This window comes from Canis lupus, chromosome 10, assembly GCF_048164855.1.
Source record: "Canis lupus baileyi chromosome 10, mCanLup2.hap1, whole genome shotgun sequence".
In the NCBI taxonomy this organism is placed as follows: domain Eukaryota; kingdom Metazoa; phylum Chordata; class Mammalia; order Carnivora; family Canidae; genus Canis; species Canis lupus.
The window spans coordinates 6,471,141-6,495,366 of NC_132847.1; the positions used below are offsets into that span (position 1 = coordinate 6,471,141).

Here is a 24,226-nt window from a genome sequence, read left to right on the forward strand (position 1 = left end):
TTTATTTATTTGAGAAGGAGAGGGACAGAGGAAGAGGGAGAAGCAGACTCCCCACTGACCTGGGAGGCGGACTTCCTGTTTTAACCCAGGAGTCTGGGATCATGACTTGAACTGAAGGCAGACACTTACCTGGCTGAGCCACCCAGGTGTCCCTCTTTGACATTTTCTAACTCTTTTTTTACTTTTTTAAATTTCTTTTCCTTAGTATCACCATCTAACACATTATATATTTGACTTAGTTTATCTTATTTGTTGTCATTTACCCTTTTAAGAGTATAAGCTCAGTGAGGGCCAGGTTTGGTTTTTTTTTATTTTGTTCACTGGTTTATCCCTAGGGCATAGAATAGCACCAGGCACATGGTAGATCCCCAACATACAGTTATTGAATGAATATATTTAGTGCCGAATATTTAGCATTCTGTGTAAAATAACTGACAACAAAACCCAAAGGCCGATTAGAAGCAGGAGAGCTAGACAGAAAAATAAAATATAGTTGGATACATGCTAGTAATATTTTGTTTTTTGTTTTTATTTGAGTACTGGTTATATTGGTGAAAGTCATGAAGCTCTGTATACACTTGAGATTTGTATGCTTTCTGTTGTTGATATTTCCATAAAAATTGACAGTTAAGCTCTGACACAATAAACAAATATAAGTGCTACAAATATAACTGCTGTTGGGTTAAGATTATCCTGAGGGAACCCTCTGAACTTGTTTTCTTTCCCTTCCTTGACCCTAGGCAGAGCAAAAAACATAGGTGTATGGTGTAGCACATTGTAGCAGATCGTAGAGAGCTGCACATAAAAAGGAAGTTTTTGTACCAAACAAATTCCGTGGTTTTGAATTTAGCACGAAGGGGGCATGCTTTGAGATCTAATTAGTATAATAGAATAAATGAGGAATTAAGATAGAAAATTTAGATAGTAATTCTGAGTACCGAAGCATAGAAACAGTAAAATTAGCTAGATTAAGGCTTTTGGCATCAAATATTGTTAATAATGAAAAGAAAAAAGTGATAAATGGAGCTCTTAATATGCCAGATTACTCTTGATCCATAATTCTTAAACTAGATTTTGAGAAAGAGGTAGGTATCTGAGTTACATGAAACCATTAAGGAATCATAGCAGACATTCTTGCTATGTTTTTCATTATTTAGTGATGAGAAAATGATACCTTTAAGATAAATATATATATGTATATTTATATATCTGGCATGTATATGTGTATATGAATGTGTGTGCATATAGGTGTATATATATATCAGAAACACTGCTAAGTTTTATTGTGTTTTGTTTTCCCAGAGGCTTTTCTAATAAAGAAAAAGAAGCAAACTTTTACTTAAGTATGGATTAGTAACATTTAAGGGTTGATCAGAACCCTATATTGCATCCTTTTACATTTGTTCATTAACACATTTCATGGTTTATCTCATATAGGTAGTAGTTAATTCATTACACCATTATTTCATAGAAGTTTTGTATTTTTTAGAAAATGATTTTTAAATATGAAACTGCTTTCTGTTTCTCTCTCAATTATCCATAGCTGAAGGGAGTAGTGGGCATACACATTACATTCCAAAACACTTTATTTTTCTTAGCTAGCTACTAATGTTACAAGAGGAAAAGAAGAAAAGTAATCTGTTTAAAATTCAGTCTATGTTGAAGAGAAAGATTACAGTTAAGAAAGACTAAAACGTGAATTTTTCTAGAGATGAATTGGCAGTATTTTATGCTTGAATCCTGGGATTTAAGCCATCGTCATTGATTATTTTTTGATGCTGTGGCTGATCTTAATGGTTATCATTGCTTAGTTAGATCTCAGAAGAGAATTATGTGGGGGATTGTCAAAGAACAAATACCTTACATTATATCTGAGGTAAATTCTATCATGTGTTTGTGGAATGTGGAAATTAGGTATTGTGTCTTGTAAAATATTTTAGCTGCTGCTGTTCAAATGTTGATGATTAGTCTTGATATTGGGTAAGACACAGAAAAGAGGATTTCAGGAGAATTGTGTCATTTTCCATTACTAATATAGGCTAGAACTATTTTTATAAGAAGATCCCATTGAGTTATCACATGTTGATCTATCATGTCATAAAAAAAAAGTTCTGTAGTTTACCTTACAGGGACTAATTCTACCACTACCACAAACATGTTGGAATTTCTATAGTTGCTGTCTTTCCCCTGCGATCACCATAGATGATTAAATACTTCAGAGGGAGTACTGAGCATGCCTGAGTCAGTCACTCAAAAGATAGTGGTTGAGTGAACAAAGATGGAAGGGACTAGCTCATTTTTTCTGCTTTGGTTTCATGAAACAGCTAATAGAGCTTATTTAGAATTGATTTTCTTGCTTTGTCCATCTTCTAGCTTTTAGGAAGGCAAATAGAAAGTAAAAAACTGAAATGGAAAATTATAAAGCAAGAGAGTTTAGATGAAAACCTCTTGGTCTTGCATATTCTTGAAAGAATGAATCTATAAAACTTAAACATCAATATGTAATTAATAAACATGTTAAGTTTTACCTTTTTTGAATGTTGGAATGATACCATTCAAATGATCATTGGAAGCATGTATTTTTATGCAAAGGTTTTGTGTTTCTAAGGTATGCATATGTTGTCCCAGATTTGATAAGATTTATATCTTATGTGAAATTTGAGAGAAGGCATCATTAGTAAATTCCATGTGGGATTTGTACCACACTGTCACCCAAGTGAGTAATCAGCTTGTGTTTTCTTTTGTTTCTTTTTAAAATTCTTTGTAAGTTTGAAAAGAAGTGATCCTTTTTTGTTTCTGAGATGTACAATGTTGGTGTGATATCGACTGCCATGTAAGCACATTTCAGAATTGATAGATGGCTTTCTTAGTCTTCCTGTTTGCAGCATGTCTTCATTGGAAGTGTTAAAATATTTACAGAGTGAGAATGAGAAGTTCATTAAATATTAACATTGGTTTTTTGAGTTATTTATAAGCAATCATATTGTCCTCAATTAATTTATTATGCTAAGCTGATAATAAAGAGAGGCATAGAGATTCACTGGATAAGTCCAAATTCTGTTACATGTAGCAGTCTTGTTCAGTTGAAATCAGAAAAAACTGGAAAGCTAATAGCTGAACTTCTCTTGAGGTTTAAAAAGATGTTTGACCATGGTATTGCCATGTGTATATAAACTAGAGCTCCACATATAGCATTTGTTATTACTATAATCCTGAACGATAGACTGGCTGTTAGGAAATTATTTTACTTATTGGCTGCGAATGCTAATTTAGTATAAAATTAAGCATGTCATTTAATCTTTATAGACCTTAAATTTTTTCACCTGTAGAAAGTATTCCTTTTTCACTATGATGGCTATAAACCTCATGGAGTTGTTAGATCAGTGAATCAAAGTAAGCTAGTCATGGTTAAAACCATTCAGTCTCTGCTTTGTATCGGCTGTGTAACTTTGGGCAAGTTTTTTTTACATCTTTGTCACTCATTTTCCTCATCTGCAAAATGGAAATGATAGTAATAATACCAGCTAATAGAGTGGGTGCAAGCTTTAAAAAAGAGTGTACACGAAACTCAGGGCTGAATGACTGACATGCAGCTGTCAGTGGTTTTTAGCTGACATTATCTTTAAAGCAGTTTTTATAAGGAAGGTGTATAAAGTATATTTCATTAGTATGCAAACTAAGTTGGATAAAGAAGCCTTTTAGCTTCTTCATTTTTATGAGAATTTATTACTTTTCTTATCCTCTGTGTTGTGTAATGGCTTAGGATGAATTTTATGTGCTAATAGAGTTATCTGCTAAGAAATTGGCCTAACCGGAGGAACTTGTAAGCCAAGAATTCTTAAGAGAGATCCCATGATCTTTCCTTAACTGCATAGGAAATTATGGTAGGTGGGTGCTACTGGATGTAGAATGGTGTGCCAGTGGAGTCTTCACTGCCTTCTACCCTGCATCATTGTTTTCTTTTGTTATAAGAGTAGGTTTGAAAGCCTTGTTAGTACACTGCTTAAAAATTGGGCTATATTGGTTATTTTTAATAATTATCTGAGAAGACCAGTGGACTGGCACTTGGGGACCATGGGAAGCTCCAGCTCCACCATGGAGGGTGGGTTGGGGGAAATAGACCCCCTGGTCACATGGGAGGGTGAGTTCTGATGCAGTTCCTCTTGCTGGCAAAAGAGGGAGCCCTGGCCCACTTGGCTCATTTTCCAGGTGCTTCTGAGTGAATGCTGAGGATTACTTTAGGAAAATTCTACCTGTGACACCATACTGTTACCAGAATATTAAAAATTTCTGTTTCCAATAAGATTCACTTCTTATATATATGTGGGAAACCAAAGAATATTTCTACAATTTTTTTTTTATTTCTACAATTTGAATCAGACACTGTTAGACTGATTCAGCACTCTTGAAATTCTTTTCCTGTCTTACTTTCTTTGAGAAGTCTATTTTCCAATAACTGCAAATATAATATTCACTTTGCAGGTATTGATATTGCTACTTCATGATAAATCCTTGTATCATATTTGATGATACTGTTCTAATCTACACATTTGTTCACATCTCACCTGCCCTTTTGGGAGGCATCACAGAGTCAAGTTGGTGTTTGGAGTCAGATGGTGTGGGTTTGAATACTGGCTGTGTCATCTAATAGTTACTTTGAGCAAATTACTTACCCATATCCTTCCCAGTTCTCTTCTCTGTAGGTGCTGATATATATACCTACGTTATCAACGTTGTCGTAAGAATTAGGGCTAATATATATAGTTACCATAGGGCCTAGAATATAGTAGACATATTATTATTTAATTTATAGTGGTGAAATGAAGGAGGTGTTTTGAAAGTCAGGTACTTCAAGTCAGAATTTTAGAGCTGGAAGTAACTTAGAATTTATTTATTTTTCTCCTTTAAGATTTTATTTATTTATTTTTAGAGGGAAAGAGTTTTTACACATGTACACTTGCCAAAGCAGGGGATGGGCAGAGGGAGAGAGAGAATCTTAAGTAGACTCTGTACTGAGTGTGGAGCCCATTATGGGGCCTGATCCCACAAACCTGAGCCAAAACCAAGAGTTGGGTGCTTGACCATCTGAGCCATCGAGGTGCCGCTATTTTTTCTCCTTTTAAAGCAGGTTTGAGAGAGAGAAAAACTCAAGTTGGTGTTATTGTTTGATGTAAGATGAATTCCTTATTTCCTAGTACAGAATGATAGGTTTTCAGGGAGGAATTGGTCCTAGAGGAGGAGAGGAGCTTGGTGTTTAAGATTTTCTTTAAATTTTTTTAAAACTTATGTTGAAATTATGTCAGACTTTAAAAAGAGCGGCAGTACAAAGAATTCTTGCATTTTATACCTTCACCCACATTCCCTAAATTTGACTTCTGTAACCACAGTACAATGATTAAAATCAGGAAGTCAGCATTGATATAATAATCAATCTAATCTGCAGACCTTATTATCTGCAGACCTTATTCAAAATTTTCCAGTTCTCCCATGGATGTCATTTTTCTTGTTGAAGATATAATTCAGGTTACATATTGCATTTAGTTTTCAGGCCTCCTGAGTCTCCTCTAATTACTCTGTAATTAGTTCTTCATTTTTGTCTTTCATGCATTCCATGTCTTTCAAACTGATCCTTCGAAGGATACTAGCCAGTTATTCTGTAGAATGATCCTCAGTTTGAGTATACCACAGTAGCTCTTTTCCATCCTTCACATGCATCATAGCAGGAGGGACATGATGGCATTTTGTCTTATTATTTGTGATACTCATTTGGATCCCCTGGTTAAGACAGTGCCTGCCAGGTTTGTATACTCTAAACGTACATTATCTCTTTGTACTTAAAAGTATCTCAGGGGTATAATTTTGAGGCCATGTAAATATCCTTTTTCTAGTCATATTTTTGGTCATAAATTTTAGCATCTCTCTATGTTTCTTGCCCAAAGGAATTAGTTTTGCGTTTGCCAAATGGTGATTTTCCATTATGCCTTTTGTATTGATTAGTTGAAATTATGTAAGGAATATTTTTCTAGGTTTTGCATTTATTTTGTGTTAAGGCAGTACTCAAAATATTAATTGTACCATATACATAGAAGAATATTTTTCAAGGCCAAATATGATTTTTAAAATTAGCTTTTGCTTGGAAGTTGAAATATAATTTTTAACAATTTGTGTCAATACAAGTTTTTAAAAATCTCACAAGTAGCTTTTGTGCACAAATAATTCAGAGGTTACTCTCGTTTTCAAAATTAATATTTAATTTAGTAGCCTTATGCATTCAAAACCCTGGTTCTTCCTTAGACTTCTAAATCCAACATACGGATGATACTAAGTCCATTTAATGGAGAGGCCCCAATGTAATTAAATATCCTATAGTGCAAGTAGTCTCTGCCCTGGTCAATACTGTGTTCATGTGGGTGTTGGAAGTATGGAAAGTTAAAATTTTTGTTTCTATTATTCGACATTTTCCAAATTTTCTAAATAACCACTTTAAAAATAAAGTACTATTTTCTGTTGTTGGAGACATTATGCCTAGTGAATAAGAATTTGGATTCTGCAATGAGACTTTCTCCTATCTCACTGTGTTAGCAGTTAGTTGACTTTTTGCTTTTGATTACCCTTTTGCAGGTGTTGATAATAATGAGATTATCATGAAGGATTAAATAAAATAATATATTTAATATATTAATATAATTATATATAATAATATATAATATATAATATATTATTTTATAATATAATAATTAAATATAATTAATATATTTAATATATTTAAAGCACTCAGAGAAATGGTAGTGCCATAGTAATATATATTCAATAGATTCTAGCATTATCATCATTAACCTTTTCTAAAAAAAATAGAAATAAATTACATAAAAAGAATCATTGATGTGTGAACTCTTTCAGAATCATTTGACATGAGTACAGAAGACAGATTGTTCTCTCATCCAACTCTTAGTTTCTTCATGCTGAAATTGAAGGTTTAATATGTGTAAAGTGCCTGGTACACGGTAAATGCACAATAAATGTCTCTGTTTTTATTAAGATTGTCATCGTTGACACGTTAGTGCCCAGGACAGATTTTGTTGGAAATTTGGTCCAGAACCCAATCATATGCTGAGTTGAGTGCTGTTTACACACACACCTTAAGCACCATACCTTAAAGATTGTGAGTACTACATTCAACAGTACATATTGGAGAGCATACCTATGCTATATTCATCACTGCTCCTCAAAGGCAGTTGATCTGATTTTAAGTTTAGTCTGCCTTCCCTAGCTCTTCTGGTACATCTTTAGTGGTATTTTTTTTATTCTTGGCTTGAGTTAAATCAGTATCTCTCTAGAACATCTTACTGCTGACTAAAAACATTTTTTTTTAGATCTCCTGGTATATTATTAGTGTTTTTAAATTTATGCTTTCTATTTTTGGGCTTAAGACTTTTTCTTTCTTAAAACATGTCAGTTTAAGGCTTACGTATTTCATTTAACATTATAGATTTCCTCCTAAAATTTAGTAGAAATCCCCAAACTCAGGAAAAAAAATGATATTTTTACCTAGAAACTCTAAGGGGGTGGGGGGTGAGTCTGCCATATAAGTGATACTGCTTCAGGATATTTTGTGGCATCTGTTTTACTTGGTTCATATTTTTATTTCTCCATAGGTATATATTATTATACTAGTCAACATATATATTTTTGGCAGAAACATTGTTCTAAGCCCTTTATATTTATTCATTTAATGACTAAAACTACTCTATGGCATAGGTACCATTATTATTATGCCCAAATGAAGAAACTGAGGCTTAGAATGAAACAATTTGCCCTAGATTTCATAGAGGCTAAGCTGAAATTTTAATAGAGACATGCTTACAAAAGCCTATGCTCTTAAGTACCCAGCACTGTTAAATACCAAGCAGCCTCATTATAGATTACTGTTATCGTTATGGTCCAGATGCACAAATCTGTAATTAAAGATAAAGGAAACACAAGAAAGTTTTGTTGTTAGAAGGGTGCTGGGAAGGGAGACTGTCTATATGTGGATGTGGCTTTTTTGTTTATATGTGGTTGTGGCTTTTTTTTTTTTTTTTCAGAATATCTCTCTTTATTTCTTTCTGGAAAACTAGATAATCATTGAAATGAAGGAAAACTCAAAATATAATTTTCTTAAGTAGATTTTTTCCCATTAACCTTTGCATTTCTGGAGGCCAGAGATTAGTGAGTTACTACTTAGTAGATAGATAACTGTTATATTGAAATTGACTTTAAACTTTAGATCTTTATTTTAAATTTTTATTTATCTTAGAGTGTGTGCATGCTTGTGAGTAGGATGGGGGGTAGGCAGAGAGAGTGTGACAGGGAGAATCTTAAGCTGACTCTTCGCTGAGCTCAGAGCCCAATGTGGGATTGGATCTCAGGGCATGATCTTTGAGATCATGCCCTGAGTGAAATCAGGAGTTGAACACCTAACCAACTGAGCCACCCAGGTGCCCCTGAACTTTATATCATTTTTAAACTGAAACATAAGAGAATGCTATTTACCATGTCACTTTTAGTACTTTGCTATTTTTATCTTTCTCTTTTGTGAAATATGATGTAATAGCAACTTTATTATTTGTTCTTGCTAGAACCCCAAAGGCCCATTAATTTGTTTTTCTTCATTTCTTTACTTCAGTTTATAGACCATTAGTTTTGCCTTGGCCATGTCCATATACCACATCAGTGTGTGTATCTACCCACAAAGCTCTAGATTTCTAATTAAGAATTTTTGCTAAATCAAAAGAAAACTAATGGAAACTTTCTTTAAGATTTTCTATTTTTTGAGGAATCTCTACACCAGTTGTGAGGCTTGAACTCACGACTCCGAGATCAAGAGTCGCATCTATGTGACTGAACCAGCCAGACACCAATGGAATTGTTTTTTGAAGAGAGTTTTTAATTTTTTTAGACCAAGCTTAGCATTTGAATGTCTTTTTTTTTTTTAAGATTTTATTTATTCATTCATGAGAGAGAGAGAGAGAGAGAGAGAGAGGCAGAGGGAGAAGCAGGCTCCCTGCAGGGAGCCTGATGTGGGACTTGATCCTGGGACTCCAGGATCACGCCCCAGGCCGAAGGCGGTGCTAAACCTCTGAGCCACCGGGGCTGCCCGAATGTCTTAATCTTAAGAATTATTTTCCTAAATTAGAACATGTATGGTGTTTATGATATTTTGCTGCAGGACACTTTTTTTTAAAGTATTTACTTTTTTCAAAGGTGGCTTTGTTCTAGTTTAAATACAGGCAACATTTTAATTCCTGTGTGTGTGTGTGTGTGTGTGTGTGTGTGTGTGTGTATTTGGGTTGAGTTATTTATTTGAGATAGAGAGTGTGCACATGCATATTAGTTGGGTGAGGGGTAGAGTTGGGGGAGTATCTTTCAAGCCAACTCTCTGCTGAGCGCAGAGTCCTTCAGGGCTTGATTCCAAGACCCATGAGATCATGACCTGATCTGAAACCAAGAGTCAGACGCTTAACTGACTGAGCCACCCAGGTGCCCCCCTTTCTGTATTAATGAGCACATCATGAAGGCCTGGCAGCTTCAACAGGTAGTTACCTTGCTTTTATATCAGTGTTTATTAACAGAATTAGAATTTTCTATTTTCTAATTGTAATCCTTGGATGTTTTAAATAGCCAGATGAACAATACTGATTCCATTTTATTAGATGTGTTTTTGGCACTTTATCTAATTTTTTTTTTTATTTGAGAGAGAAAGAGAGAACATGTGAGCACAAACAGGGAGGTGCAGAGAAACTAGCAGACTCCCTGCTGAGCAGGGAGCCCAACACAGGGCTTGATCTCGGAACTCTGAGATCATGATCTGAGCTAAAGGCAGGTGCTTAACCGACTGAACCACCCAGGCACCCATAAATTATTTACCTAAATCTTCTAGATAATCTAGAAAGATAGGTAGTTGTATCACTATTTTATAGTTCTGAGATTTGGAGAAGTGATGCTCAAACTCACATAGGTAGTAGCAGAGTAGGAATTTGAAGCTAGATCTTTTTGGTTTCCTCACCACAGACCATACTTTCTCTTTAGCAGCCCATATTTTTTTGCCACTCTGTGGTTCACTGGTGGTGCACTTAAAGCTACCAAGAAAATTCTTTATTGCTTTGCTCAGCATTGTCTGCACATTGATTCAGTGGGTTCCACTGATCTTTTTATAAATATACATAAGTGATGGGAAACTATTTAGATAACATTTTCACCAAGATACTCATCTTCTGATGGTTAAAAAAGAATGTGTAGCTATAATATATGGATAATCAAACCAGTGGATTTGAAAAAAGTAAGCATGGAAAAATAAAGGCATACTAGAAACTTTATTCTGACGAGAAAATCTCATAATAATTTAATTTTTTTTATTTTAAGTGGACTCCATGCCCACGTGGGATTTGAACTCATGACCCTGAAATTAAGAGTTGCATGCTCTACCAACTGAGCCAGCCAAGTGCCCCTAATAATTTTAATTTGAAGAAGACCAACTTACCCATACACAAAAATAAGTTCCACTAGTCAGTCCAAACATGAAAAATAAAACAGTAAAGCTTTTGTTTACTTTTGGAAAAATATCTTCCTAGCATTGCTATAGGCAACAATTTCTTAAATTGGACATTAAAAAAAAGATTAATCCTAAAGAAAAATGATATTAATTGGAAAATACTGAAAATTAAAACTTCCAAGAACATTCATTATTAGGAGAATAAAAAGGCAAGCACAGAATGGGAGAAGATATCTGTAATATGTATAGATGACAGGACTGTGTCTAGAATATGTGAAGAATTTCTAGACATGAGAAAGAAAAGACCAGTACAAAAATGAGCCGAATCTTGAGCAGACATCCTGAAGAAAGCTATCTCAATGGCTGATAAATTTGAAACAATGCTGAGTCTTAGCCATCAGGGAAAATTAAATTGATATTATAATGACATACCACCACACATGCATAAGAATGATTTAAGTGAGAAGATTGACAGCATAAAGTGTTAAAAAGGATATATAAGTATGGGAATGCCCATACACTGCTGTTTGTGGAGTATAAAGTTTTATAATTGCTTTGAAAATCTATATGGTAGGGGCGCCTGGTGGCTTGGTCAGTTGGGCATTTGACTTGGTTTTGGCTTGGGTCGTGATCTCATTGTCATGGGATGGAGCCCTGTGCCCGGCTCCCTGATCAGCTGGGAGTCTGCTCTAGGATTCTCTCCCTCTCTTCCTCCCCCAATTTGCTTTCTCTCTAAGGTAAATAAATAGATCTTTAAAAAGAGAGAGAAAATCCATTTTGTGCTATTCATTCAAGCTATGTGCTACTCTGTGACCCTGCACTTCTCTGTGCATACATTTATTAGGTATGTGTGCATACACATTCAGTAATAGACATGTATGCAAATATTCTTAGCAGTGCTAATTGTAATGGCAGGGTAATGGAAACCACCCAAACTTGTGTCATCAGGAACATGGGTAAATACACTGTGATATATTCATGCAATAGCATTGCTGTAAATGAGAATAAATCAGCTTTTTTGTTGTATAATAAATGACACAAAATGTCACAAAAATAATGATGAATAAAAGATGAGACTCACAAAAGGTTGCATATTGTATGATCTCATTTAACATAGTTGAGAAATGGGCAGAACATACTTGTAGTGTTAGAAAGCAAGGTAGTGGTTACTTTTGATGGTGATAGTGGCAAATGAAGTATGAGGGGCTTCTCATGCACTGGTAATATTCCAACACTTGATACACTTGATTTGTGTGTTGGTTACACAGATGTCTTTACTTTATGAAATTCATGACATTATACATTGTGTGATTAGTGTACTGCTTTGTAGGTATGTATGTACTTAAGTAAACATTTTCTGAAGGGGGGCAGAACTTAAGTGGCTTTACTTTTCGTAACTTATTTATAAGTTGGAAATCACACCATGTCCAACTTAAACATGCAGTTTCAAAAGCATTTTCTTTTTCAATGGAAAAGTTTTTATCTTCTTCTCACATTCTTTCTTTCCCTACGAAGTTAATGTTTGTTAAGCATGTTCAATTCTGTATTCCAACAGCATTGTCCCATTCAGTATAAATACTGAATACAAGAATCTGTTATAACAAGAAAGAAAATGAATCTGAATTAGTTTCCAGCAGAATGAATGGAGTCATTCCAGGGTCCATGTCACCAAGGCCTTGAGAAAAAATAGATAAAGTTGGGAGTTTGAGTGGGTGTTACTTACTTTCTACCAACCTCAAAATTGAAATAAACTAGAAACTCACTTGAGGCTGACCTGTGTTATCTCCACAGTTGGTTATCTGAATAACTTGCCTTCCCATGAATGAAGTTCCTGAGTAAAACTATATATTCTTGGTTATTTATAGACCTCTTATTTCTACTGACTTTGGTCTAAGCCAGGAGCCAATGGACTACAGCAGGTCAAATCCAGCCTGCTACACCTTTTTGTTAAGTTTTATTGGAATAGAGCCATGCTCATTGTTTATCTATAGCTGCTTTTTGCTGCACTGTATGGCCCACAGAGCTAAAATACTTATTCTCTGCCCTTTGCAGAGAAAGGTTGCCAGCCCATGGTCTAAGACAATATTGATTATAGTGATACAGTTCCTGGCCTACATTGCTTCACTTTGTCTTCCCCATCTACACTGGTGGAAGGAACCTTGGACTGAGGATCTGTGTAAATTAGCCTGTGGTAGGAGCAGTTTAGCAAGAAGCCTGCTCTTCCCATTTTACTCTTGGTCCTATAGGATTACAACCATACATCTCAGTTTGCTGGAACAGTCCTGCTTTGCATCTTTTGTTCCAGGCTGTTATGAAATTATGATAACATTGCATACTATTATAATAATCATAAAATTTTAGCTGCTCCCTTTTACTCTTCATGCCCCCAGTTTGTATGATAAATTGTGTGGTCATTCTGTCTGTGAATTACCTTTGTGAAGGGTAGTGGGAATAGCAAAAATAGTGACAACCTGTGCAAGGTGGAAATTTTTTTACTTTTTTTTAAAAGATATTATTTACTTATTCATGAGAGACCCACAGAGGCAGAGACATAGGCAGAGGGAGAAGCAGGCTTCTCGCAGGGAGCCTGATGTGGGACTCGATTCCAGGACCCTGGGATCACGCCCTGAGCTGAAGGCAGACGCTCAACCACTGAGCCACCTAGGCATCTCTTCCAAGGTGGAATTTAAGAGATTAAGTTTTGAAACCTTGTGTCAGGGGTCTTCAGGATGACCTCACGGATTCATTAGGTTTCATAGGGCTCAAAAGTTGCTGTGCTCATGGTTAGGGTTTATTACAGTGATGAGAAACAGTAAGATCATCAAAAGCACATGAGGAAATGTCTAGAGAAAACCAGGTGCAAGCTTCAATGTGTTCCTTCCCACTGGAGTCATGCAAGTTATGTTTAACTCCCCCAGAAATGACATGTGGTGAGATGTGCAGTTTTCTACAATCAGGGACACTCACCCTAGTCTGCATGCCCAGGATTTTTGCTGGCGCTCAGTCACATAGGCATGTAGCACCATTGTGACTGACCTTTCTTGCTTGCTTAAGCTCTAGAACCTCAGAGAAAAAGAGATGTTCATTATAAATCACATTGTTAGCATAAAGTATTTGCCCAGACTGGTGTATATAGTGCAAGCCCAAGGACTCAGGCATACCAAGACACTCTTACCAGACAGAACTTTGCAAAGGCACGGAGCTCAGTTCCCAGGAGCTCAATTCTCAGGAGCTAGTCCTGAGAGGCCCTTTGTGGGGGAATGTGTAAGTTTTGAACATCCCAGGCCTACTGAGTTAACCCTTTCCCACACAAGGTCCTGCAAGCTATTGAAGCCAGAGTCGGAACCAGGTACGTCTGATTCCAAAGTCGTTGCTTTTTCCATAAATCATTTTGAGTCATCTTTCATACTGAATTGCTAATTGAAAATTCTGGCTGCATTAGATGTGGTAGATACTTGGACTGTGCCCATCTATGTAGATAAGTATTTCCACTAAGCTTTCCTTTTTCCTCACATGAATATAAGGAGACTGATTTGAATATTTTTCAGTGCTTTTTAAAGTAATGGTGCTAAGAATTTCTTGTTCTTAGCTATTTTCAGCAAAGTTTATTTTGTTTTGTATATTAATGTATTGAAATGTAGTTACATGAAGAATAGTCTATAATTACTCCTGTTGCACTTATTACAATGTTTAATACAGAAATGTGATAATAGAGTTTAGAAAGCATTATTTCACAATTAAGGATTGTCTCCTTTATAGATGAAAGGTTTGAATGAATTTTTACAATTCTCAAGAGCTTTTAACCTTTTTTTTCTTTTCTTTTTCTTCAGGTATTTGTGGAAACATTAGACAAGTGTTTTGAAAATGTTTGTGAACTGGATTTAATTTTCCATGTAGACAAGGTACTCTATGTTGTCAAATCTCCTAAACGTTTTATCTGAGGAAATATGTTAATTTATATTTGCCAAAGTAAAACTGGATTTAGTGAATAATACTATTTTATTCTTTTATGTATTTATTAATTTAGTATAACTCATAAATTTTACTGTGAGCCAGGCATTGCATTTGGTGAAGATTCAGACCCTGCCCAGAGGATCCACATCTAGAGGAGGAAACAGAGGCATTAACAAGTACAAGCGTTGTGTTCAGTGTTAGTGGGAACACAGCCAACCCACCTGCTCTGCCTAAGAGGGTGTGAATGGAGGAAATTACATTGAAGTTGGATTTTTTTAAGGATTAGTAGATATTTCACTGACAGAAGTGGAGATGTTGGCTCTAGAGGCAGAGATAAAAATACAGGCTTTGGAGGGGGATTGGTTTTGATTGGGCAGCCTAATTTTAAAGTGCCTTTGGTAGCATGAATTTTTTTAAGACTTTATTTATCTATCTATCTATCTATCTATCTATCTATCTATCTATCTATCTATTTATTTAAGAAAGGGAGACAGAGAGCACATACATGCGAGTGAGTGAGCATGTGCACACAAGCTTAGGGAAAGAGAGGGACAAGCAGACTCTGCACCGAGCGAAGAACCCGAGGCGGCGCTCAATCCCATGACCCTGAGATCATGACCTGAGTTGAAATCAAGAGTCATACACTCAACCAACTGAGTTACCCAGGTGCCCAATGCCATGGATTTTAGACATTGTACCATTTTAATAATCAGGTGCCCAGTGCCATGGCTTTTAGACATTGTAGCATTGAACCGTTTTAATATTTTTAATAAAGTGTTTATTGATATTATTGTTGCTTTGTTGAACATTGGTGGGTTTTGTGTTTGTTTGTTTGTTTGTTGCCACATCATTTTTTTCTACATTATGAAGATTGGATTGGTAGGTAGAGGATTAAAGGCAGGGAAATTAATAAGGAGTCTATTGCAGTAGTCCAGAAAGACGTGAACTAAGGCAATACAGTAGGGATGAAAAAAAGTGCGTTGACAGGACATGGTGGTCTGCTGAAAGCTGGAGGTGAGGAGAGGGAAGGATGACTGAACTTTCTAGCCAGTATTACTGGGTACTAGTGAAAAGGAATTTTTGGAAGAAAAGAATCCGCTTTTACCATATACAGATTTTTTTTTCTATTAAGTTTAATAGATTGTTTTGAATGATTAAGGCATAAAATAGTCTGAAATAATATGCTGGAAATTTTAGCAGAAAATGTGATTTTTAAAAATCAGCTTTATTGAGGTGTAATTTGCACACATTAAAATTCAGCAGTTTTAAGCATATAGTTAAGTCTTGGTAGATGTATAGAGTTATATAACTGCTACTACAGTCAAGCTGCACAAGGAAAGAATGTATTCTATTATTTGTGAACCATCAAAAGACATACTTTTATTATTAGCCAGTCCTCTAGATTATATTTTTCATTTATTAAGTGATTTGATTTTATGTATTAACTCATTTTGGACAGAGAACTTAAGCTTGATATTTTTAAGAACCTATTTTTAGTTTTCTACTGATTTTCTCTAATTACTTTATCTTATGCTTTTTCACACTTACAAACACTTCTGTTATTTTTAGGCATTAGGGTTTGCAGTATTCAAAATTATGTTTTGGTACATGATTAAAATGCTTTAAAAAGGTCTTTTTATAAAAAGACCTTTCAACTATTCAAAGATCATTAGCTTATGTCATCTAGCATTTCTTCAGAAAATTGAGGAATCTCTTGTAAACGTTATACTTAAAGTTCTCATATTTTTACTAGAGAATAAAAGATTTCTTTAATAGAGAAATTAAGTTTCACTCATCTATAGCTTCCACACATGACGCAGTGTTTTTAAAATTTCTATTTTACATTGATATACATTCATTTTAGAAAAATCAGAAAATACACATAAGTGGAAAATAGATGGAAGTCCTCTCAGTTTCAGAGATTTCCTAATGTTAGCTGAAAAGCTGAGGCATATTATAAAAATTTTTTAATTTATTTGAACAAAAATTGATTCAGGTTGGGCAGTGCCAAGCCAGAAGCAGTTAGGAGTACTCCACCAATGGGAGCTAGGGGAGAGGCTTTTATAGAAAAGAGGCAGAAGCAAAACAAGGAGATTATCTGATTGATTATAACTTCCACAATTGTATTATTTGGAAAAGCTTAATTGGCTGTGATTGATTTTCTTTAAGTGTTGATTTCTTAGCCTCTAGTCCTTTACAGGTTAGGTTTTGGTTTGCTTACTTAGGCTGCTAAGGTATTAGAACCACTTCAGTCTAATTGTTTAATTAACATTAGTATTAACATTTTAGAACATGTGTATTTCTAGATTTTTTTTTGTACAAATAAGTACAGAAACAAATATGCTTTTAAGAGCAGAAATGGGATCAGATAGTCTGTAGTTTTTATAGCCTGTTCCTTTCACACAATAGAGTATCACTATTTTAAAACCTGCCAAAATTAACTGTATGTCTTCTTTCTGGGATAAGTATTTGTTTTAATTTTTTTCAATGCAGTGAGACAAAAAGCTTCAGGATAGCAAGAGTCAGAGACAGGTTAAATAGACATTTCCAGTCCCTACATTTTCTGTCCAAAACAATGCTAGTCTTATTTTAAGCCCTTCTGGGAGAGAGTAGGATTATTTTCAACTCTTTAGCAGCCCTGGACCTTCCAGCAGTTGGGAATCTCTTAACTGGCTCAGCTCATTTTTCCTTAGGGTGAGGTACAGAATTTTGCCCACAACCCTTAGCCTGCTTTTGGACTAGATTAGTTCAAAAGTCACCCTGAAGCGGTGGGACAGCCTCTTTATGCAAAATTGGTTTGGATGTGGAGACTGAAGGTGCCACACACACCAAGAAAATCTGATCTGAAAGGTTTTTCCCTCATATAAAAAGGTTTCATAAGTAATAGTAAAGTCATACTTACTTAAGAGAGCAAGGAAATAGATTATAACCATTAATGAGATTATAAACAGAATCTGTGATTTAAAAGAAGGTAGAAATAAAATGTGATCAACTTCATGATAAAAGTGAAAGTACGAGTTTAAAATTGGTCTATTATTATTCAGTACACTAAATGTGAATTGAATGAAACTATTTATTAAAAGACAGAGATGTGGGCTTAAAAGATACAGTTTATATAGGAAGGACAGGATAAATTCTAAATTATTTCCCCTTATTGTCAGTTTTCCTAAAAGTTCAGTTCCCTAATACCCACCAAAAAATGACTATTGTTGTGTTGTTTTGTTTTAGTTTTTTGTGACATAGGAATTTTAATATGCTTGATTTGTTTTAACCAACTGAAGATAGTACTCTTCTGGGTGCTCACATTGCCTTTCTTTGACCAGGGGGAGCCCCTTCAGGTTGTCTTCTGAGGCCTTTTGCCATTCCTTCCCCTTCATAGGTTTTGATAGCTGTTTTGTGTTCTGTCACAACTAGTTGCTGCAGACCCATATTGTAAATATCCTCCTCTAACCATGCTATCAGCCATTCCTCGTAGGAGCCCTGATTCTTTTTATAATGGGAAATGGTATATGGAAGCCACAGTGTGGAGGTGCTCCTAATTATGAGGCTGGTTATTGTTTCTAGGCTTTTTCTATGGACAGAGCATCTTACATATTCTCTATTCTGAGTCAGCTGTTTCTTAAAGGAACCCTGATTCCTTTTCACAGACAATGATATTTAGAAACAACAATCTTGGTACCATGTTTGTTCAAGGGTAATATTACTCCTGGTTCTCTGAACCAAGCTGGCAAATAGATGTAGGTATGTGTATGTGTGCACATGCACCCCCTAATCTATTTCTATATCTGTATATATTTCAAAAATCATTGAGTTCATCATAATACCTCAGAGTATAGTACAACACTACAGATTTTATTCTACCATTTTCCTTTTCCATATTTGCAACTTGCTACTCTGACAGTGAAAGATTATTCTGATTATTCTTTCCTATTATTCTCATTATTCATGATGCATTTATTTATTTGCTCATTTCTTCCTTTATTTAACCAGACTGCTGGCTGGGCTTTTGGAAAGCTAAACCCCAGACATGCCAGTCTCCATTCTACCCTGCCAGCACTAGCCAAAAATTGGCCCCAGACACACCAGCCCCTATCCCATTGACTGAACAGGTTGTTAGAAAGACGATCCTGATAAAAATTTGGAGTGAATCAAGTATTACAGAAAACAGCCTAGGTGATTTGAAAACAACCTCAAAAAAACAAAACAAAACAAAACAAAAAAAAAACAAACACAACCTCAATAGAATTTCTAGAAGAGGCAAAAAGAAAAAAGTCAAAATTAAAAATTTCAGTGAATGAGGGGCAGCCCCGGTGGCGCAGCAGTTTAGTGCCGCCTGCAGCCCAGGGCGTGATCCTGGAGATCCTGGATCAAGTCCCACGTCAGGCTCTCTGCATGGAGCCTGCTTCTCCCTCTGCCTGTGTCTCTGCCTCTCTCTCTCTCTGCATCTCTATGAATAAATGAAGAAAATCTTAAAAAAAAAATTCAGTGAATGAATATGTACTTTAATGTCGATTACATGTATCTGAGTAAAAGGAAAGATAGAACACTGTCCATAATGCAGCTTAAAAAGATAAGAAAGAGTGAAAACATGGAAGATGGTTTATACGTCAGGGAGAAGAGAGCAAGAAAGATCTAATGAACATTTATTAGTCTCAGAAGAACAGGAGAGAAGGAACAAGGCATGCTCTTAATATCTGGGTATCTAATGGCTGGGAATTTACCAGAATTAAAGAAAGATACCAATCCACAGATAAAAGAATCACAAGCAGAATAAATAAAAATAGATCTACATTTAGATTAATGGTAGTACAATTGAAGAGAAAGAGCTTTTAAAATCATCCAGATATAAAAGAAACATTTCCCAATTTAACCACTGCTCTTAATGAAGGTAATGATTTCTCAATAGCAACCACGGAAGTTAGAAGACCTAGCGTTGAGAGTAAATAACTACCCAACTGGAATTCTCAAGTCAACAAAAAAATCTTAAAATAATATGGGCAAAATAGACATTATCAGAGAAAAATAATGAGAGAATTTGCTACCAGTGAGGCTTTACTAAAGGAAATTCTAAAAGAAAAGATTACACAGAGGGAAATGTGAAATATAAGAAGGAATGAGTTAAATAAGGAAGAACAACAAAGAAAGATGTAAATTTGTGAGTAAAGATAAAAGAACATTGTTAAAGTACTTGTGGGATTAATATGAAAAGAATTTGTAGCACTAAAGTACAAGTCACAAGTAACACATAAACCACGAAGGGGAAAAAGGGAGTTGGAATATTCTAAGATCTTTTACTGAGCAACTCTGATTTCTATAATAAGCAGTTTTTAAAAAGGATTTCTTGATACTCACCCGGGAATATAGAATAGAAAGTAGAACAGCTTTCTAGTTTTTAAATCAGACTTGAATATTTTGAATTTTCAGATTTTGAGACATTCATATTCAGTGTTAGTATATAAAATGCATTGTGCACCAAAATAGATTTAGCTATTGGAATTACTACATCCCTGTTGCTTTTCATTGGTTAGCAATTAACAAATGTCATCATTATTATTAATATCTTATATATTTTCCCTTTCTATTTTTGTCTTGAAAATTGTATCAAAATGTTGATAGACTAACAAAATATAATCCTAATTCCTTTCAGAATTATTTTCAAAATTGTCATAGTTTAAGATTTTCTTTCATGATATATATATAATATTGGTATATTGATAGGTCATTATAATGATAGGTCATTTTGACAGCATATTAAGAAAAAAATCAGTAGTTTTGGGGGAATAGTACTCTTTAGCAGAAGAACCTGCTCAACTGGCTCAGTCTCAAGGTAATAGTAACCAAATGACGGTAAAACTGGTTATTTTCTTAGCACTTTCTTAAGGCTAATAACATTATCAACACTAGTTTTGATTTATAAAACACTTAAATACATCAGCTGTCTTGTTGGAGAATGATTATAGTAAAATTTAAAAATGTTTTTAGATTTAATGAAATTGTGGTAAATATCTTTTGAAAGGATATATTACTGAAGCTAAACTTTTTATTTTTCTTTAATGTTGGCAGTGACACCAATAAACCCCCAAAACATTCATTTTTTTTAAATATTTTTATCATTGCTTTTATTTTACTTAACAACATGTGTAGGGCTAAAAATGGTGAGAAAATACTATAATTCACTGACTCTAAAATTGCAGATTTCTCTCACATTGTAACACTTTGAAATTGGGATTAATGTTACATTCTATGGCTTGTCATAATTTAATTGTTTTTCCTTTTCAGTAGTATGTAAAGTGATAGTTTTTCAAATAATCAGTTGTAGCTTAGATTTGAAGAAATGTCAAAATACAAAGAGATCTATTTACCACAGATGGAATTATAAATACAGGTATTAATAGATTACATTAGGTCCATTGTTTAAAATTTTTATTAACAAATATCTATTAATGTTTTATTATCAAATTAGTAACAACATGACCCACAGAAATACATAAATTAAAATGTTCTAACATACTTTAGTTGATTATTGGGGGACCTGAATGACTCAGTCAGTTAAGCATCTAATTCTTGATTTTGGCTCAAGTCATGATATCAGGGTCATGAGATGGAGCCCCCCATAGGCTCTGTTTAGTTTCTCCATCTCCCTCTATCTGTTTCCCCACTCTTATTGCTCATTCACTCGTTCTCTCAAATAAATAAATTGAAAAAAAAAAACTAGCAAGAACCTACATTAATAAAAAAAAATAGTTGATCATTTCATTGTAAGGGACAATTCTGTCTTAATAATTTAAAAAATGATGTCTTGGGGTGCCTGAGTGGCACAGTTGGTTGAGCATCTTACTCTTGATTTCGGCTGAGGTGGTAATCTCAAGGTGAAAGATCAAACCCTGCATGGGGCTCCACACTCAGTGTCAAATCTGCTTGGGATTCTCTCTCCTGCTTCCTCTGCTCTTCCCACTGATGCTCAGCTTGGCGAGTGTTCTCTCTCTCAAATAAATAAATCTTTTTTAAAAAATCAAGTAATATGGTATTACAATTTTTTTTTGGTATTACAATTTTTAAAGTAGACTGATAACTTTGCTTTGCACCTCCTGCACTTATATTTAAAATTCCTGCTTAGATTCATTTTGCTGCAAGCAGAGATGAAGGAGGTGTTCCTTGCAAAACACATTTTACAAAATATTTATTGAGTGCTAAACACCCTGTAGGGTTATATGAAGAATAGTCCCTTATCCCATTCCTCAAGTAGTTTGTAGTTAATTTTTTTTTTTTAGTTTGTAGTTATTTTAGAAGGATATGTGATACCTGTTTCTGTCTGTGTGTCTCTGACAGACGTACAACCATTAAAGAACATTATACCATTATCCATAGTAAAATATTTTATTTTAAAATTACAATAATACCACTTATCTTTCTTTAGAAACAAAAAAGTCAAACAATACTGAAGGCTATATGATTAAACACTAAGTTCTTACCTTGTCTTCCTCCTTATACCCACTCAGCCCCATCCCACACTGTTTAGCTGAAGTAATTGTTTGGGTAGGTAGGCTTCCAGACGTTTTTCCTGTATATTTTTCAAAGATATGCAGAGTTTTTTTTGGTTTAGTGAGTGAGTGAGTTTGTTTTTCGAGTTCACACAGTGATTGAGGTCACACAGTGTTCTGTGCCTGGCTTTATTAACTTCATCTGTCTTTAAATGAATCCTATCAGTACATACATATCAGCTTTATTCTCAGGTGAAGAATTCAACAGAATGATATGTCATATTTTATTTGACCATCCCTATAGTCAGATATTAATATAGTCCAAGTAAAAAATACTTGGTGCAGAGGACTTCATTTCCAACAAGTTATAGCAAAGTAACTTTTACACTCTACAAACAAGTGACTAACTGTAGAAAGGAGTCTGTGAACTCTTTGACATCCTTTCCTTTCCTTTCCTTATCCTTTTTTATGTTTACTTCAGTCTATTAGAAGGCTTGTTACTGTTAAAAAGTGAAATATGTTTGATTTAGTCTTCATTTTACCCTCCACTAATTACGTACACTCTACTCAAACCAGAATGCTGCTGACATAGTATTTGATAAACATGTGTGATGAGCACTGGGTGATGTGTGGAAGTGTTGAATCACTCTATTGTACACCTGAAACTAATATTACACTGTAATTTAACTAGAATTTAAACAAAAACTTTAAAAACATTTAATAAACATGGTTCACTAATGGGATAGTGAAAATTGCTTTAAAAAACCACATGGCTTGTTCTTTAACTTTTGAATTTCACGATAATTGAGATAAATAATTTTGAAGAAAAAATTGTATATAATCATTAGATACCTACAATTGTGCAATATTTTTATAAATAGTAATAAAATAAAATAGAGACCATTTAATCTTAAATAAGTTAGAGTAGTACTAAGCAAAAGTCTCCAAGTTCTGCATTGACACATACTATTTACTACCTAAATACATGAAAGTGCAGCCACTCTGGAAAATTCTCTTTGGATTTCATTCAGTTAGCAGAAACAGGTATGGATGTAGGTCTTTTTTTTTTTTTTAAGATTTTATTTATTTATTCATGAGAGACACAGAGAGAGAGAGAGGCAGAGACACAGGCAGAGGGAGAAGCAGGCTCCGTGCAGGGAGCCCGACGTGGGACTCGATCCCAGGACTCCAGGATCACGTCCTGGGCCGAAGGCAGGTGTTCAACTGCTGAGCCACCCAGGGATCCTGGATGTAGGTCTTTTTTTAAAGTGAAGGGCATAGTGGGAACTTTCAGAAAGTGGTGGAAACCTGTTTAAGATACAATTAACTGTGATTATCCCTGGATAGAGAGACCTAGTAACAAGTAGAGGGTGGTGGAGACTTTTTGTTCATGTGTAAGTTTCTATATAGCTTGAACTTTTAACTATTTGCTTATAGCATGATTTTTAAAAGTAAAAATGAAATTAGCAGTTATGGTGTATGTCCATAAGAAGCTATGTGGTGGGGTAGATGGGGCATATATAGGTAAAAACAAACAAAAAAGCAAAAATACGTTACTAATGTGGTATTTGCTATTTTTAAAAACACTTAAAACCTATAAAAATTCAAGAAAAGGGGATAAAAACCCATTGAACACTTAGGTAAACATCAAGGGTTTGGTAGATGAGTTTTATTTCAAGCATAGTTATCATCCTTTTATTTCCACTAAAATCTGTTTTAGGTAAGGGACCCTGGGTGGCTCAGTTGGTTAAATGTTCCACTCCTGATTTCAGCCCAGGTCACCATCTCAGGGTCCTGAGATCAGCCCCATGTTTGGCTACTTGCTAGGTGTGGAGCTTGCTTAGGATTCTCTCTCCCTCTCCCTCTCCTCACTGCCCCTCACATACTCTCTTTCTCTCTTTAAAAAAAAAAAAATCTGTTTTAGGTAAAATTTATAAAACAAAATACTAGAATATGTCAGCTATATGTGTTAGGGCAAATCTGAAAGCAAAGCTTTTATCATCTTTCTCTTATGAAGTCTGCCAAAAATTCCTCCCAATTCTTGGAACATGAAGTTTTCTGTCACTGGACAGCTTCTAAATGATCCCTCCATACCTTATTTGAACGTCATGACCTTGATAATTTTGGACTCATCTCCCAATTAATGACTCATCCCATACCGTTAATCTCCTAGAACTTCTAAGTAATATATCTCCTCATCTAGAATATATTCTTTAGGCATTTATTATATTTCTAATAAATGAGATTATGCTTAAGGATT

At 34.8% G+C, this 24,226-nt stretch overlaps 1 protein-coding gene across 7 annotated transcripts in view; it reads left to right on the top strand.

The window, feature by feature from the left end:
* Nucleotides 1-24,226, top strand: part of AP3S1 (adaptor related protein complex 3 subunit sigma 1) — a 68,529-nt gene that overhangs the window by 31,886 nt on the left and 12,417 nt on the right. For 4 of the 7 annotated variants that reach the window (XR_012037693.1, XM_072840609.1, XM_072840605.1 and 1 more), the window contains exon 4: nucleotides 14,362-14,433. The exons of the other annotated variants lie outside the window; for them this stretch is intronic. Coding sequence is in view for 3 of the 4 variants with exons in the window: in XM_072840609.1 (XP_072696710.1) it covers nucleotides 14,362-14,433 (72 nt within the window). In the remaining variant the exon portion in view is untranslated. The remainder of the gene's footprint in view (nucleotides 1-14,361; nucleotides 14,434-24,226) is intronic. 7 annotated transcript variants of the gene reach the window in all.